General features: G+C 42.2%; 1 protein-coding gene across 29 annotated transcripts in view; it reads left to right on the forward strand.

Moving 5' to 3' along the window:
• Positions 1-19,104, forward strand: part of magi1b (membrane associated guanylate kinase, WW and PDZ domain containing 1b) — a 137,172-nt gene that overhangs the window by 45,724 nt on the left and 72,344 nt on the right. For all 29 annotated transcript variants that reach the window (XM_024802402.2, XM_024802408.2, XM_024802404.2 and 26 more), the window contains exon 2: positions 11,600-11,716. In XM_024802402.2, the coding sequence (XP_024658170.2) occupies positions 11,600-11,716 (117 nt within the window). The remainder of the gene's footprint in view (positions 1-11,599; positions 11,717-19,104) is intronic.

The raw sequence follows: 19,104 nt of genomic DNA on the forward strand, positions 1-19,104 counted from the left end.
TGTGTGTGTGTTTGGTGCTGAATGCATGAGAGCGCCTCACTTTTTAACTAATGAATTTTGGTGTACTGCTGTTTGCTATGACAGTTTGCTTCTGAGTGTTTAGTAAATGTCTTGTTAATACCCAATGCACTGCTCATGCTCATCTGTCCCTGTTGGGGGTGTGTGTGTGTGTGTGTGTGTGTGTGTGTCATCCTGTCTGGCCTGGAGTCAGCTGTTAAGGGATGCAGGGCTGGATGAGCCATGCCTGATGCTGACCCAGAAACGACTGTAGACGTAACCGGCAGTGACTGCTGCCCTATTAGCCCACAACTCTGAAATTTCATTGTGTGTGTGTGTAAGTAGATATTTTCTAATACTTGTTCTTTTTTAACTATGGTATTCAGATAACATTTGTCAGCGTTTCCACAACAGAATAACACACAGCGTTACAAAGGTGGACAAAGTGATGATCAGCATGGTGCACATCGGATAAGTTTGTGTTTCTCGCGTTCACACTGTATGTCTCCAAGTGTGCGCGCGCGTGCGTTCTCATCCTGTTTCTAAAATTAGATCGGCCAGCAGATGTAGTTCGTTTCAGTGTTCATCCGCATGAGCAAGACTGCGTTGCCTTTGTTTTTGTTTTTTTTTGTTTTTTTAATGCGTTCACACAACATCTTGAGCGCGTCTTGAGTCAGCAGTGCGATGGGAAAGTGGGTCAGTCATGCCCTCTTCAGGCATGAGACATGGATGGACAGATGGATGGAAAAAGAAGAGGAGGATTGGATGTAGATGTTGATGGCTCAAAGGATGTGGCAGAGGGAAGGAAATGAGTATTTTAATGATGTAAGGCGGGTCAAGTAAGGAATTGCATAAGAGGGGAAAGAGATGAGACAGAACCGGAAGAGGTGGTCTGCTCTTCAAGATATGTAATAGAAAGCAGTTTATATCCATAAATCTACGATGCCCAGCACAGAAAGGGCACACGTGACATTGAACTGACATTTTGCATGACAAGAACCTTCTTGTTTATACTGACTTTGTCTACTTTTTTGTTGGCAGACACATTCCCAAAAATGCATGCATACCAGCTTGTTTGCATTTATAGCATCTTATCTCCAATTTGATTTAAATCCCGAAAAGTTTTTGGGTTTTGAAACCTGTAACCTGTAAGAACACTTAACTAGATACACAAGTTTTACCTGTTTCACAAAGAGTTAAAAGTGAATGTCCACGATGGGGATTTTTTAAACACAGGATGTTTTATTAAAGCAATTTAGCAGAAGCAAACAAAAGGGTGCATCAAACAATAATAATAATCACGTAATAAACACTGGAATTATCCTTATTATCCTGGCAACCTGTCCCGGACGTACCCCACCTCTTGCTGTATGGCAGCTGGGATAGACTCCAAAGGGTGGTCAGGCTTAATTATATAAAAACAAATTCTCATTCACTTAAAACGCTCTGTGGGATTCCTCTTCCTCTGAACTCGGCATGTTGTCAGATCAGCTCAGGAGACTCTTTTGGGGAATCTGTTTAGGTGTCTGTTGTAATTACAGTTGTTATTCGTGGCCACACCTCTAACCGAAGGCATCAGCAAACACAGCCAACAATCAGCAAACAGGCTGTACAGTCACAGCACTCACAGTCTCTCATACTTAATGATCCTGAGTGACATGTGCCCCCTGGTGGCAGACTTAATGAGCTCGCCCTGGGCTCCGAGGTGAGGCCGACTGTGGCAGACATTGTTTAATCATAGAGAATAACTGAGTCTTCCCCATGTGGCCAATTAGAAGCCAGGAAATCTGCAATGAACACAAGGAATCCCAACAGCTGGTTGTACAGTTGTAGACAGGCAGGAGGGACGTACCTCACTCTGGGTCTGTCTTTAATATGAACACGCTTACAATAAGCCTCCCATTTCTCTGTGATTTTCTTTTTTCTTTATTATTTTCTTTATGACTTGATGTTTTCCTGACTTGTTTACATTTTTGTGTTTTGCTTTACTAGTTTGCTTGTGACACGGCTGTAATTCTGCCACTTTTCACCCCATTCTTTAAGTTATTCCTCTCTTTAATCCATCCGTGGCTTTGACCAGTGGTTGGCCTGTCGATGCAGTGTTCGCCCACTGTGGTCCTGGGGTGACTTCACACACTGACTCTGATTACACCCCAGCAGATGACCAATTTATCTTTCTCTGAAATGGAATAGAGCGTGTAGAGAGGCCAGGACATATTATGGTAATTCATCTCAGCAATCTAAAGGGCCAATAAAGATGGACATTTTCAGCTTAGTCACAGAAATTGCCAGCAAGTCCTCTGGTGGTCTGTGCTTGATATTTTGAGCACATCTTTGCTTTGGATTACTGTCATGCTTTTGCTGCATACATGGGAATTTTGGACTTGGGGTGGGGGAAACAGGCCTTTGGTGGTGCTTATTGGTCAGCACATAGTTAAGTTAGCTTAGAGACCTTTGTGGAGTTTGTTGTTCTGTATAGCTATTTCGATAACCGCGTCATCACGACCAAAGGTTTCTTTTTATTATCTGGAGGTTCTTTTCAAAGCTCAACAATCTGATGTTGCTCGTGTCATCAGATATAATCCTTATGGTTGTATTATATTAGTTACATACAGACTAAATCTAGGACCTCTGAGAAACCGCAGCACAACGAGGCATGTAATTAGCACTGTTACCTCTGTGCTTGTGCATGCATTTTGCAGAGGTGGGAGATACTGATGATGCTGTAGTTAAAAATTGTACAATTTGTGTCTGATTGGTCCTGATGGTCGTTGTTGCTTTTCATAACTTGTCCTTAATTGCATTAAGTGATGTATTATTTTGCATAAATCATCGAGTAGAAAAATCCATGTGTCATGCCGTAACCAGGTTAATAACAGAGCAGGGCTTTTATTTATAGTGGCGAGTTGTTCTAAAATGGGCTTTTCTTCAGCTGCCACATGTCTTTCTGGTTGTGATTGTACAAGAAGAGCACTTTGCTAAATGACAGTTGTTGTGTTTGAAGGTTTAAGGTGGCTGTGTCCCAGGATCCCCCTTATCTCTGTGTCTGTCTTTCCTATGTGTGCACACAGAGACCTCTGCCATCACATTTTTCACTGAGTGTAAGCATTTTACTGCCTGTTCTTATTTATCTTACACGTTTTTGCCATCTTCCACTTTGAGTGGATTTTTCCTTCGTATCACAGTCCTGTGCTTCCCTTGTCTGTGTCTGGCTTAAAGCACAGGTCTTCCTTTCCAGCCGGGGACCTTATTCGTATCAGAGGGCCAATCAGTTGGACTGTCACAGGAGACTAGAACATTCATTGGTCTTGAAATGTTGCCTGTCAGTGCATTAGGGACGGTGATGGAGAGGCAATTATCTCCAAAATACTTGTCTCAGAGGCTTTTACGTCAGTCAGTCAATAATCTCATTGTTAGCTGAGTAAATCCTGGCTTTAAATAAATGAACCTCTTAATTAAGCAGTTATTATGATGTTGATTTACTTTGCATATTAACTTTATTTTGTTTTTTTTGGTTCTGTGGTGATCATGGAGACTGTAAATATATACAGATCCATGCATGATGGGTCCTCTCACTCACAAACCTAATCTGGAAGCCTCTTTGTTCGCACAGGCTCATACTGTATGTAGGAGGCATCAAAGCAATATTAATAACACAGAACTTATGGCACTGTTCAGCACCCACACAAATCTGGATCCAGCCACTGTTGTTATTATTTATAGTGTCTGAGTCCTTGGCTAGCGGATTGCTGGTGTTTGTCACATCAGACAGGTGCTCATATTGTGTAAATAATGGCCTTTACAAATACCAACTCGACGTCACTCACATGCATGCAGCACACACACAGTGCTCAAACCTGTGAATGGTTGCATGATGTGCTTCTCACAGTCCACTGTCAGATTGCAGATGAGGAAGTGATATCTCTACTGCAGCCTTTTTTTGCCGCCCCACATGCTGATGTAAATCCTCTGAGGATTTCTTTCCCCTCTGTGAAGGACTGCAATCAATGAAAGCAATCTAGGAATATAGTAAACAGGCAAGCAGCTCTGGGACACGCAACCATATAGACAGGATTGAAAATGTGTCAGAGACTTAACCCTGATCGTGTTGGATATGCTTTTTTTTTTTTTTTTCTTCTGATCTGGACTCAACGAGGTGCATCTGTCAAAGTACCAAACTTTGTATTTGTTGTTTCACCGCTGCACCAAAAAGACCATATCTCGTCCTGCATCTTCTGCGCTTTCACAGCCTCGGCTGCAAAGTGATGCACCTAATTTGAGACTCACTCAGCTGTGAAGATTTTCAAGAAACATGCTAGCAAACAAGCAATTTGTGTAGCAACCTCTCACAAAAAAGATCTGATTTGCACTTAATTGAGTACCGTTTCTGACATTATGAGGACAACCTATGTTTCCTGATGGGCTCTGATGTTTTTCTTGCTATACTGGGCTGGTTAGGGGGAACAAAAATGCTGGTGAAAATGGATTTTCCTCTGAGAAAACAGATGGCTTTGTCATTCAGTCAAAGTCATATCCAGATACATTATTCAGCATCTGAGTGCATTTAGTCCTCAATTTAGATCTCCGCTGCCTCATGCAGGCATTGATTGAGAAGCGGCGTACCCCTACCTCTGACCGAAAACTCATTCAGTCACACATTCACGCGATTTGTTGCAAACGCACGAGTACAACAGTATCCATAATGCTGTGTCTAACAATTGCATGGTTGCGTACGCGAGGCCGCTAGCAGTTCTTTTTAAAGAAATCGTGACACAAAACTGCAAACCCAACACATTGACTTAAACTCACGTCTCAGAGCGCTGAAGGCAGTCTGTGATCTTTTCACTTCAGTTAGTCACTGCAAAGACCACTTTTGAGTTTCACAGAGTTCCCAGTACCTCTGATGTGCAGACTTGATTACATTTTTCAGTTAACTGTAAGGTATACATCTCAACATTGTTTTTCAACTAATCTTTTTAGCATCCACACACCTCAATCAGTTTTGCATCGGTAATTTGTCCGTGAGGTTATAGTACCGATGTCTCACTATAGGCATTTCAGATTTATGGTTCATGTAGCTCATCTTGTAACTATTGCGGCAGATTATTTATTTATTTTCTTTTACCTTTAAGCTCTAAACTTCATTTTAGTTCTTGTTTAGTGTGAAGTCTTTGTAGCTGTAGTATTTCAGTCTCTTTGTTGACATTTTTATCAGTTCAAGCAATATTTTACATGTGAAGTAGCCATGCATACGTTTAGAGTAAGTCGTAATTTCTTTATATTGCACCGAGCAGCACATTTACATTAAAAACTCAGTTCCATGTGTCACTGTTCTTAATGTGGCTCTTGATCCATTTTTTTGCTTTTTCTTGTATTTTTGTAAAGCATTGATAGTCCAGAGGGGGGCAGCAGACTATGCCTTGCTGTCTCCCATCACCACCTTTTACCACAGCCTGTACTCATCTGGCAGCTGTTGCTATGGATACAGAGCCCATCTATTGCTGTGATGCAAGCCACATCTAATAGAGCAACCTAGGGGGTAGTGTTGAGTTCAAAGACGGGCTTGTTCGCACAGACACACATGCCTGTCTGCTCTGTGAATGTGAAATCTCTGCCTGGTGGTTTGGGAGTTCTTTTTCAAAGGGCTGTTCATTATAGTAATATCTTGACAACGACCTTAATAAAAAACTTAGAAGGGAAAGTATTTCTGCCATCCTCATTTTACCATGTTTTTCACCCGCAGGGATCTACATAATCTCCGCTGGTGCACACAGACCTAACCATGGTGGTTTAGTTATCGGTGATAATATGGATGTGAACTATCTAGAGGTCACTGGTCGAGGGTCACATTCGGCTCTCTCTGACTTCTCTGCCTGTTTCTTAATCATTATGACATATGGCTAAGCTTTGATCAGGGGTGATGAAAATGTTAAGTGTAGATAGCTGCTGAGTTAAATCAATTAAATGCTGATTAGCCCCGATTATCTGATTAACTAGAGCCATGGATGGACTGCTCACTTAAGAGGTGATTATATAAGACATGACTCTGGGCAGCTTGTGTACATAGCTAAATTTAACTTGTAGTAGGTCAAGTTGGGATGGCATGAATCCATTTGACTTTAAAGCCGGTTATGTCCCACTTTGGAGGAACTAAATTTAACAATAAACAGCCCAGAGAAAGGGAGGATTTAGTTCTAATCATAGCTTTTGCCTGGCAACATGCCCCTTGATGTTCAAAAGACAATTCGTGAGAGGAGGACGGAGGAAAAAAAAGTTATTTGTTACCTTGTGTGCCAGACTCTTTGTGTATTCTACATCGATACGACACCCAGTGCCCAGCCAAACATGGTGGCACTGCCAAGTCTGGCTTGGCTAAGTGTAAAACAGGCTGGCATCCTCGCTGGCATATGACAGTGTTTTCTGCTTTGTCACTTTGTGTTGCTTTGTGTTAAGAGGACGATTGCATCTACCATTGCCCGCTGCGAAGACCGAACCTGCGGTCAAAATCGTTAGATGCCTCTGCACAAAGAGCCTTTTTAAGCAGTGCAGGAAATGCATTTAAGTCAGAGCGGTGGGGAATTTATGGTTATAATAAGACCAGCATGCTGATGTCCAACTGTAAATAAACTCTATCTTACTGCAGGTTTTAGTACCAGGGTTAATATGTTTTACAAAGTCATTTTGCAGCTATGAAATAACTTCATGGACATAATTTGCAATTGAACAAAAAGGTGATAAATCACAATGCAGACTATTGCAAAATGTTAAAAATCAGGTGAGGGCATCACCATCAGATGGTGGGTTCTACCTGCAAGCAGCATCGATGAAAACTGATGATCAATCCAACGGCTGCCGAGGTTTCTCACTCTGTATCAAAGTGGACAGAAAGATGTACCAACTGGCCTATAAGTGCTATGTTTCCTTGAGCTGTGGCATGAGCACTCAGTCTGTTTTGACATCTTTTTCCTCTTGCCACATCGGAGAAAATTAGAAATGATAGTTTGTTTTCTGCAAGTTATTGAGAGTAATGTGAGCGGGGAAAAACACACTCTTATGCGAGTACTTGTCTGGAATTACATGTAGAGCATGTCAAACTTCCATTATGGGATTCTTCCAGAAAAAGTAATCAACTTTAAGTACGTTTGGATTTTGGCCTGAGCCCAAGTCCTAAATGGACAGCCTCAGCTACTTTAAAACTGTGCAAACATGTAAGATTAATTTTAGGATCAGCAGCAGGGTTATGTAGCCAACGTGTAGCTGTAGGTTGCTGGATATCGAGCCAGCTTTTTGGGGGCTCCCCCACTATGCAGTGCCATTCCTTGTCTAGAGTGTAACGGGTGCGTGACTCCTCCCATTACTAAATCAGCAGAAATCGGTCAAACCTTTCCTTTCTTACTAAGGCTGCCCCGCGAGCAAGGAGGATCGAGTTTCAATGAAGTTTTCTTTTTCCATGCTGTGAATACAGATGTCAACTGCCAGTGGAGGGTCTAGCTGGTGCCACGGCTGGCTATGCATGTCTGAGCAGGGACTTGGCTGGCTGATCACAGCCGAGGGGTGCCGGGCTGGGTTCAGTGGGGGAAGATGCCTGGAAAGTAGAGGGGCTTTCCACATTTCAGCTATGTCTAAAAACTCTTTTGATGTTTTGCCTGGCTTACTCTGATGTTCACGTTCTGTGTGACAGACCCTGCCTCTCTCTGTTTTGTATAAAAAAACCTTCTCGCTCACCTCCCTTCTGTTGTAGATCGCACGTCTCCGGTTAGAAAATCTCGCTTGTTTCAGTGGGATTATGGAAAATCTATAACAGGTGGGCTTTGTTTTAGGGATACGTCTTTTCTAATTATGTGTTTGCAGTATGATTTGGGTGGGTGGCCTCTGGGCTAAATGGTCTCTGAATTCTAGTCTGCTGCCTGCCTGCTCTTTGTTCCATCATGGCAGGTTCATAGAGTTCGGTGATGTTTTTGTGTTAACTGAATTACAGGTAAAATCATCAGGGCATCAGAATTAAAACTATCTGAAATTAAAGCTCAAAACTAAAACTGAAAGATTTTTAAGATGTTCATTTTACATACAGAAGCGGCGCTATTTGCCATCACAGCCAGAGTGCTGTGTCATTGTATAGATGGTACCAAAACAGCACCTTGGTAGCAGTTAATGGTTTAAATGTATACTTGGCAGTCTTTTTAAGGAGCTGACTAGCTGTCTTTAAGGTTTAAGGAGAGGTGATCATGAGAGGTATCATGTTGACCTGACTCATTGCTGGTACACTATCCACTCAATAACAGTGGATTTTTTTTTTCCTACCGTTTCATCAACCAAAACATATTTGGAGGCAAAAGACACAAAAGAATCTCACGTTGTTGGATCACTTAAGGATAGTGGTTTTAAAGTACTCAGCTGGGAAGGGAAAGGCAATAGGAAATGTGGTCGAATGGTATTTGACCTCATACCAGAAACAACAGAGTACATCGTGTAGCTGCAGAAAGAGGTTCATTTGACTCCCGAACCTCATGCATACTTGGTCCCAGCAGACATCTAAGTACCGGCCAAGGAAAAGCTAGTGGTCACTCATCCTGCACTTCTTGTAGAACATTGTTCAAGATGGTGTGCTTTTATTTGGCTTGCGTTTAAAGCATGGAAGTAATAGTACCACAGTGTGCAGGAAGATTGGGGGTTTGGCTGTACTTCTACTGTCCTTTCTGGTGGACCTTAAAATTAACTTTGCCACTCAAGGTTTAAATGTCAGGAGAATTCGTAGTGTCCAACTACATTAGAAGAAAAGAATAATTTAACGTGTGATGGGAAGCTTGTGCTCGACAGTTTGAAAAGATGTAAATATTATCAGCATCTCCTTCAGCCAGGTTCTACTGTTAGCTAGCTGTATGTTTCTTTTGGCTGCCAAATGCAGACTTTAGATAAAAAAATAGTTTGTGGGCCTTGTGATTTCTGAAAAGAGACTGATTCAGAGTTTTGTTTTTTCCTTATTTTGTATTTGCCTTGAGTTCCAAGGCAAGTAACATCTAAGTTGACTTGATTTGCTTCTCACATCTGGATCTTGTATCCTGAACAAATCCTAATTGTATTTTTATTTTGCTTTGTTTTATTGTGTTCCTTTCAGATGTGCCAGATGAAATATATTAGGACTTGACTTTTGGCATAGAGTCTTAATATGGAGCTCTAGCAGGTAATTTCAGTTTTAGGGAAAAAAGGCTTAAGCAGCTTCTTTGTAATGGTGAGCTTTAGTACCAGCCTGGTCTATGCAGGTAGTTGAAATTGGGTCAGACTTTCCCCTAAATGCTTACTGTTAAATGCCATATTTTGACACCAGGTGGGGATCAGTGGATAGCCTTAATTATCAGCTCTGTACAGGAGCAGAAGGATGACAGATAGCGCTATCTACTTAATTACATTGGGACATGTTGATTATCTTCTTATCATTTACTACTCTGGCAGTCCTTTAGGGTCTTGTTATTCATACTTTTGTGACTTTGAAGGATGGCTGCTCATTTTTACGAAAGCATCGTTGTTCCATCAAGATAATGGCACACAAAGAGAGAGTTGGGGGAGGACAGACTCAACGTAACTGGATTAGCTCTTATGCAATTGCTCCTTGAGGTGCTGTTGATGGCACACCCATCACCAACCACGTAAAAGGATTGTGCTAGCTTTCTTAAGCCGGCCTGCTTCATCTGAAAGAGTGACTCATCTTTTAATCAGCCAAAATAATGTGTACTGATGATGCACAAAAGCTGCTGCTGAGTTTGATGAGCACTTGGTTTTGAGCCTGATTGGAACTGCAGAATTCAGCATTTTTGGATCTTGATTCATATTAGTGGCTACACCTCTTTATGGCTAAAAATATACCACAATATTGAGTTAACATTACTAGGAAAAACCTAAATTGTACTATGTGCCATCATTCACTTTGGGTGACCTTTTAGTGATATTGCAGGGAGTCCAGTCCAAATTTCACATTGGGTTACACAATCAGTCTGAAGTCTGGCAGGAAGGAGTACCCATGGCCCTCTAGTAATTGTGTACATGAGCACATCAGAGAGTGCGTTAGGCTCTCTGTTGGCGTGAGAGTTAGCTTGTGACCTGTTGTGAGGATTACAACTGAGTGATATGTCTGTATGGGACGGTGCCAGGAGCAGCATACCCTCCCAACAGCAAGCTCAGATAGTGATGGAAGACTTGACCTCTTTTTATAGACAGCTTACGCATCATCGATTAGTAAAACTGATTTATAACGGTTCACCTTTGCAGTGGTCGAAGACCTCAGTTTATTTATAACGGAGTCAATTACATTTCAATACATGGAGCTGGATTAACTCCTAGTAAGGAGTGTGATCTACAGACGCTTTTTTAAAAAATTTTTTTATTTTTTATACAAATTAAGAGAAATATTAAATTTGAACTTTTTATTTAAAACAGAAAAATGAAGATGAGGAAAAAAAACTGCAAATTCAGAGGAACAACAGTTAAATGTGTTCTATGCTGACATTTTAATTACCCGACTGCTTCCAAACCACAATTTGATAATTTGCCCATATGTTTCTGCATCTACTTTGTGCTTCTTCATGTATATTGTCATGCATCACAGACAAAATATTTGGTCACAATCAAATAAAAGGCAGGCGCACCATACCTGTGCATGGTGTGCTTCCATTGTAGGTTTACATCATTAAAAACAAAAACAATATTTTCTGCTAACCAATGCAGAATGCTCTTCTGTACTTTGGTAACAATCTCAATCATCTTATTAAACACACACACCGGCACGCATGTACACACACATACACACTTACACACAGTTTCCATGGAAACAGAAACCAGGGCCTTTTATGATTGGTTGTTTGCCCAAGACAACCAAAAATGGTCTCGGCAGCCATGCAAAGATGGGAGATACATCATTTGTATAATGAGTAATGGGACATACACTAATGAAGAAAATAAGATGTTTGTTGTTGTCTGAAGGAGTCTTGTCACGAAATTCGATCATGAAATTGTCATCGAGTATAAATTGAGTATAAAACCCAGTTTTTCAGTCTGTTTAGGGTGACGGCAGACATCTCGGCTCTTTTTTTTTTTCTGTTATGTTCTCAGACTGCATGTGATGCGTTTGAACAGGCGTGGAACTGCCACTAACGTGGACAGTATCTGTAATAACCACACACAGGCACAGATTCGGGAGCAAACACACACACATATGGACACTTTCCCCTCATGCTGCCCTTTAGTTGCCTAATGTGTGTCTGAGGTGCAGATGGCTAAACGGTAGGAGGGCTGCTTCTGTGTTAGCCATGGTGCTAGCAGTCTTAGATTTGGCTGGTCCTGGCCTGCTGGAGCGAGAGTGAGCGGCCAGCTACCCCCTCTCAGTGACGATGGCAAGTGTACAATTCACGGCTGTGCACTCGCTCAGCATCAAGCTTTACTGTAGTTGCAGGACAAACCTGTGTATTTCTTTTCACAGGAGCCAAGCGGTGTGGTCATTTGACGCTCCGCTGTGGATTAACAGTGTCATTTTGGCTCTTGTGATGTTTTTATGTGTGCTGGCCTGCTTTTTACTTCAGTTGTTTTGATACATTTGTGTTCACAATCACAGGAAGCAAGCTGACCAAGGACCTGAAGCAGTATCTGAGCCAGCGCTTCCAGAAGTCCTCGCCTGACCACGAACTGCAGCAGACCATCAGAGACAACCTCTACCGTCACGCTGTGCCTTGTGAGTTCATGACATGTCTTTTGCTGAATCCTTCTTGTGTCTTTCACATTCCGTTCTTTTTGATAAGTATGCATTCAAGAAATGTATGAGACTTGCATCAAAACACATAATTAAAGGAATCATACAAACGCATACATCAAAGTCTGTCCAAGTACAGTATACATACATACAGTATACATTCAGAAGATTCTAGGGTACGTGACCATCAGTCATTTATCCAGTGCTCTTCCTCTTCCTCACATCAGCAACGATATTCTTAAAGAACATCAGTATTGATCAGTCTTTTGCACATGATTAACCATCCCTAAATACTGTTTAAGCAGTAGCGTATTACCATTACCAGGGGACAGTGTTGTGTAAGCATCCAAACAAAATCAGAAAACTCTTCGTTTAGGTCATTGCAAACCGCCGTCTCACATCCAGGCTTCATTAGTTTTAGATCCATGTATGAATGAGTTTGCTTGCCTCACACAGACCCTTTACCGCTGTTTCTAATTAAGCCTGATTGTTTGTCTTTAAACCAATATTGGCCGTGCAATTAGCAGGACTGATTGCTTCATATCCTGTTCCTGAAAAACCTTAATCATGACTTCATCTGTTTAATCACACAACATTTCTGTTCATCCCGCTCTTCTGCCTTCTTTCCAAACTAATCATCAACTAGTTGACACAAAGTTAGGCATGCTGCACGCACCACCCATCCTGTCAAGTAACGTTAGATCAAGTTAGATCAAGGGAAAAAATATCTGCCGTTTCCACAATGGAGAGTGTAGTCTGTGTAGGGTCAAGTTTGTGAAGACGTTTTACCGCTCATCCAAGAATATTCTTCACTTATTCGCACATTTATGGTGTGTTCCTGAATAAGTTGAAAGTTGGATTTTTTTTCCTGCTCCCAGTAGGAACACCCTCTCAACTCTGATGTCCTACTCACAAAGTTTGAGCAGCCCAGAGTTAACAGTCCATGATGGCGGCATTGAACATAGAACTTTGAAACTTCTCTGTAATGCCACTGTTGTGTATTTGTGACTCACTAAATAAGCCATACTCAGAGCACTGACCAGGCCATATCCATGAATGTGCTTTTAAGTGCAAAAAACAAGTGTTTTGCTGAACTGCTAGTAAAGCCTGGATCGCTCTACCTTGTTTTTCGTGTTTTTGGGAACATGCTAACTCAGGAGTGGTGTCACTCCCGAGTTCTGTGGTTTCTGGAATGCAGCGTTAACCCCTAGTGGGGATTGCGGTCTTTGGAGGTGGTCCTGACCTATCAATCATGTGAGTCATCACATAAGCCACGGTGTGAAGAAAGGGGTGTCATTAGCATAACCAGGGGGTTAAAGGTGAAACCAATGTAGGGCCTTGCCCCACTCTATCATATTGCCTATTGAGATCCATTTAGGTTAGGTGTGAGTGTTGGAGTTAAAGAACCTGGGAGGAGGTCTTAAGACTGCATTGTAAGTGGCTGATAGCTGGTATCATAAGCCACCACCTCTATTCACCTTTTTGTTTTTTACTTAAGAAGCCTCTTGGATGATAGATAACATGTCTTCGCAAACCTCAAAAAGTAGATTTGCCTTCTTTTTACCAGCATATAAGACGATGAATAGCCTAGTAGTATCTCATGACCACTGGATCAATAAAGGCAGTAAATATAGTACCTGTAGCTTCATCAGCATCCCTCTATCACTAACCAGTATCTTCTCTGGTTGGATAATCCAGGAATAGAGGCCTGGTGTCTTTGATGTGTTTTTTCTTAGTGTTGATATAGCAACAGTTATTTGAAAGCACATTTATTTTCTAATGCCGCATATTTCTCTCATATCCACTGCTTCAAAGTGGAATTAGACATTTGAAGTTTCATTCTCTGCTCCAGGAAAAAAACCACTTGAATACAGTGTTGGTGCTAATGATGTGGCGTTATTGTATAAACAACATAATAGCATTCTTATAGACAGATGATATTCCTAGAGTAGATTTATGCCTGATACCTGTTGCCAATTTTGACTTAACCTTGAATTGCACAGGACATTGAAAGTGGTCCAGTTGGACCAATCAGAGGATAGTGAATCATTATCCTGCTGCTCGAGTTGGAAATCCCTACTTATCGTGGTTACAGAATGCCTGACTTATAATAAGCGAGGGGGAAAGAGCAAAACTGCATAAATGATTGGCTTGTCTGCAAATGTCTCTACTCAGCATTTTAATATTTGCATCTGTGGTGCAGTGATATAGTGATCTTTAGTAATATCCATCAGTCTCACAATAGCAATATTACATAATTTCACAATTTCCACAATAAAAACTTTGCTTGTTTTTTTTGTTTTGTTTTTTAGTATAAATTAAAATCCACAGTATGCAAATTGCGATGAAAGTGTTCATCAGCGTTATTCAACAGCTAAATGGTTTCCATGTCCTCGCCATATTGGATTTTAAGTTCATTCTTTTGGAATTGGATTTGAAAAGGATCTGCCAAAGGATGAAAATGTTCATGGTTCTTATCAGCTGGCTTTCTTTAATTAGTTTATTCATGGTCTCTCACACAAATTACTATCTGACTTTGTCTGCATTACCTCCACTGCCATATGTCAGCTAGACACTGGTAGAGGGTGGGAGGGGCCAGCCGTTTTAATTACGGAGTGGTCCGAGGCACACCAGTAAAAACCTCGCTGCTGTTGGCAGCAAACGGTGCATGAAGGTGTTCTCCGGGCCACATGTTTAATAGGACTCTAAAGTTTTCATTGTCATGGCTCGTAGTGGAGAGTCCATCTTTTACCAGAATATTGAATTCAGAGATGCTTTGCAACAGCTTAATATTTTCTTTGTGTTGTTTGAGGTCATGTTGCATGGGGCAGTGACTAAATGTATCCTTATGCCCATCACAGTCAGAGCAAAAAGCACGTGTTTGTGAAATGGGTGTGTTTGCATTTGACCTGCAGTTGTGTGAGGTCAGTGTTTATCTTTGTTTATAATGGTCGGATCCTTGATCAAGGCGCTTTCACATGTTCCTGTGCTCGTGTGATTTTTTTTTTTTTTTTTTTTTTTTAAAGCAAACAGCAGGTGGAGAAACAGAAGGAGAGAGAGGTCTGGTGTAATTTGGCAAAAATTGTATCGCAGCTTAATCAACCTTTCTACACTTTTATAGTCCTCCTGTCACTGTCAGAGCACTATAGGTCAAAATCCATGTATTACCTGTGAGCTGCTTGACATTTAGCTCAGTTCAGTTTTATTTATATAGCACCAAATCACAGCAACAGTCGCCTCAAGGTTCTTTACATTGTAAGGTACACTGTACAATAAATGGAGAGAGAACCGCAACAATCAGGTGGCCCGCTGCGAGGAAGCACTTGGCAATGGTGGGAAGGAAGAACTCTGTTTTAACAGGAAAGCTCATGGAGGGGGAGCTATCTGCTGCGACTGGGTGAGGGAGACGAGAAAAACGCCAGGATCCAGATTCTTTAGAGCTCCAATGTCGGAACTCGGGAGTGACGTCGTTCCAAAGTCAGTGCATTCTAGAAAAAACATGGAAAAACAGGTTTTGCTTTGGTTCTTAGCAAGGTAAAGAAATTGATTTAAGATTTATTCTGGAAATTGGCAAGAATATCACACACACTGGTTCCCTAAACAACTACACAACAACGGAGGGATTAAACAGTATTTTGTAACAGTTTTCAGTGCGTGTTTGCTGTCTGCTGTCCATACGCCACTTCACTATATCTTAAACTTGAATGTAGCTTTATTAAAAAAAAAACATAAGCAGCTGGTGTAAATATCCTAATGTTCAGTTTCAGAAAAAACAGTTAGACACACTCGCTTCATAGAAAAATGATTGGAGGCTATTTTACCATCCAACCAGCAGTTTTAAAAAGGCACAGTGGAATTGGACTAATTATATAGTTAAGGGGTAAAAACCAGATAAAAATGAACTTTTAAAACATGGTTGGAGAAATGACTAACAAGAAGTGCAAGAGAATTTTTGTTGTTGTTGTTGTCATTTCTCCATAAACTAGTTTCCTCACTCGCATGTCCAAAAAAGTCAGCTGTCCCTATAACCCTGTTAATATTTGAAGCACAGCACTCCCACCCTCCCCCATCTGCCGAGGCATTTATCTGCTTCCCTTGTGGTCATCCCATCTGTACGTCAAACATTCCCAGTCTCCCATTATCCCCACCGACCCTCCACTCCCTCTATCCTCCTCCTCTTCATTCCTGACCCCCCCAACTCATGACACCACTGCCTCTCGTCCTCCCGCTGCCACTGCTGCTCCCGTTCTCCTTCTGTATCAGTCTTTGTCTTCCTCTTCTTTTTTTCCTCCCTGCCAGTTACAACGATCGGAGCAGTAGCAAGAAGAAGACGGTTGCTCTGTGGGTTTAATACCTGATATTTAAATCTCGCCGTTCTGTGTCGACAAGCCTTGAAAAGGGAGCTCTGATCTCGCCTGCATCAAGGCAAGTAAGCAGTATTGTCTGCTGTAGTTGTTGTGATGCCGATGGCTTGGGGATCGCTCCTCAAATGGACAGGGTTTGCACAAGTCTGTGTTCACGTGCGTGTGTCTGTCTGTGTGTGTGTGTGTGTGTGTGTGAGTGATGATGAATTGCGGGACTGGCAGTGCAGACAATTGGACGACCCGTATATAGGCTAAGAGGACGGCTTGGAGGGAGGTGTGGGCTGAAGCCGTGGGGATCGAGATGGGGGTAGGGTGGAGTTTGGGTGTGGGAGGAGGGCAAGAAGCGGGGGGGATGGGCAGAGAGGAGAAAAGAGAGAGGGGATGGAAAGATTGGGGGACAAACACACTCAAATCAGTGTTGATTCTAGCTAGCTAGTCAAGCTAACATAAACATGAATAAGCATTTAGATGTATAACCTGTGGTTGGATCAGAGCTCACTGTCCTGTCCAATACGAGCGGGTTTTCGTCTGTGTCAACAACGGACACACAAGCTGCCTCTCTAGTCATACTTTAAAAATTGCAGTCGGAGATGCAATTACACAGTGGTACCTCAACAAAGCAAAAGAAATGCACAAAGCTCTGAGAGTGGCGGTGCCCTTTCTAAGCAGCAAATGAAGTCAAGTAAAGGCACTACAAGGTAAAAACAAGACCTAGATCTAAACTTGAGGCTCTTTTTTTTTTTTCCTGAGAAGAGGATGCATGTCAGTCAAATAATCCGTGTGTCCGGTATCTGTCACGCACTATGTTAGGGAAGCTCTCCTAAGTGTATTCGAACATGTCTGTTCAACAACTAATCCTCCCTGTTAAACCAGTTCTTTGTTGAATTCAACCATCTCTCAAAGCCAAGTTTGCCACGCGCTGGACTTCTCCAAACACCTTACACCACGGCCATACTTGAGTGCAACTTTTGTACTGACACAGAACTATACATTGGCATTATCTCAGTAGTCCATCCACACCACACCTGCTGACATCTGCGAATTAAAAGAATCTTCTGAAATACATTTATCTCTTTATGTCAGAAGTTAAGCTATAGAACCGGGGGACAGTTAGCTTAGCCCGACAACTGGGAGGAGGAGGAAACGGTAGCCAAAACAGTATTTGTGTCTGCTCATTTCAAAAACGGCTGCAAGGCTTAGCTAACCAGCTGCTGGGTGTAGCTTCATGCAGACATAGGAACATTGTTGTTGTACAGATTTATTTTCTGTTTTTGCTGACTTTTGTTTTTTTAAACCACAGGGGTAGGGCTCTAGGTCACAAAACAGCATCTCTGTATTAGTTGGAGCACACTTAAAATGGGGGGTTCCCAGCATGCTGCAGGTAGATGAAGCCAACTGTGCAGGAAACAGTAACTGCCGAATAGGCAAAATGGTTTTTATTTTTTATTTTTTTCTCCGGGGTACAAAACCATTATCAGGATCAAAGGATTGCTGCCATAAAGGGGATTTGTGATAGATGAAGTCCCTTGGAGCGTAAGAAGCAGCACACCTTGTAGATTAAATGCTAATATTATTGCTAAATCTCGCACCAATGCAAGTGTCCAGCAGTGATTTACTTTGTTTTTTTTTTCCTGATGGCAGTTGCTCCTTCATTACATTTTAAAATTTAACTTTTGAGCTCTGCAGTCCATCAACACCACACTCAAAATAAAGTGAGATTTCCATGCATGCAGATTTTATTGACCTTTGACCTTACTCCATTGTATATCTTTGCACTGCATTTCCCAGCCCCCTTCCTTAACAACAAAGCACAACATAGCAGCTTCTTCCACTTGGAAAGTTTAAATATGTTTTTTCTTGTTTGTCCATATTTCAGCTTGACTCTCACATGAAGGACCTTTGAACTCGTTCTTTTGGGATTGTTCTGCAGTTATCCCGGTTGATTAGTTGTGTTATAGTTTGCTTATCTATCTACCAGACTTGTAACCTCTATAAATATCAGCAGTGTAGGAATTAGGCTATTTAGCTCCTTCTTTTGCGTTTGACATATATATTTATGCAGCCTCAGTCTCACTTCAGTCCATTCCTCTGTGGCCAGCTCTCATCTCACCTCCTAACTCCACATCTTTATTTGCTGCAAAAGGTTCCTCGTCACATGTCGGTCAAGGATGACTTGCCAGGAACTTGTTCAACAGCCAGAGCAAGCGTACGTGTTTGTGTGTATAAGAACATCAGTGTCCTGAGAGGAGCGGTGAAACAAGAGGTGTCGTTGGGATCCGATGGGATCTATGAGAACAAGAAAGAATAGGGGTGAATAGCCAAGAGGAGGGGAGGGAGCAGGGGGAAGTGGGCGGGTGCATGTGGGTGCCTGCGAGACGGAAAACAGCGGGGCTCAGTCAGCGAGAGAGAGACTGAAGCTCAGCTCAGCGCTGGTGTGTGTGGGTATGAGACGGGAGCGCATTATAAGTCAGTGTGTGGATGCTGCTTAGCTTAGCTCTCGTTAGCTTAGCATCACAAAGCTGGACAGAGGACAGACACACAGGAGAAGGAAGGAGAAGGTGGAAAGGAGAAGGAACGGTGGAGCTGCACTGTTTGTTTTTTGGGTTGTTTCTCTCCCCCCTCCTCATTCCTCATCTACACCTGATTGGATTTTTTTTTTCCTCCTGTCTCCTGTTGACGTGGTGTTGTTCTGTGGACTGTAGTGGAAGGAGCAGAAGCCCACCCCCCCCTCAAAGGCTCCCTGATTGAGGTATTTTGATTTGAGTTTTCTTTGCAGAAGAGACACCTAGGGTTGCTGTGATTTAATGGTTGGGGGTTGGGATGGAGAGGCAGGCGATGGGGATGGCTGTGCATCAGGCGGAAGGTATGAGGAGCAGAGCGAGGGAGACGGAGGCACATCGCTGGCAGTAATGGAGGCTGATGTGTTGTGGTCAAACGGAAGCTGTGTGTGTCTGTGTCTGTCTGTCTCAGGTATGCTCGTGTCTGTGTGTATTTTTGTCTGTGGCC

Source organism: Maylandia zebra, linkage group LG5, assembly GCF_041146795.1.
Source record: "Maylandia zebra isolate NMK-2024a linkage group LG5, Mzebra_GT3a, whole genome shotgun sequence".
Classification (NCBI taxonomy): Eukaryota; Metazoa; Chordata; class Actinopteri; order Cichliformes; family Cichlidae; genus Maylandia; species Maylandia zebra.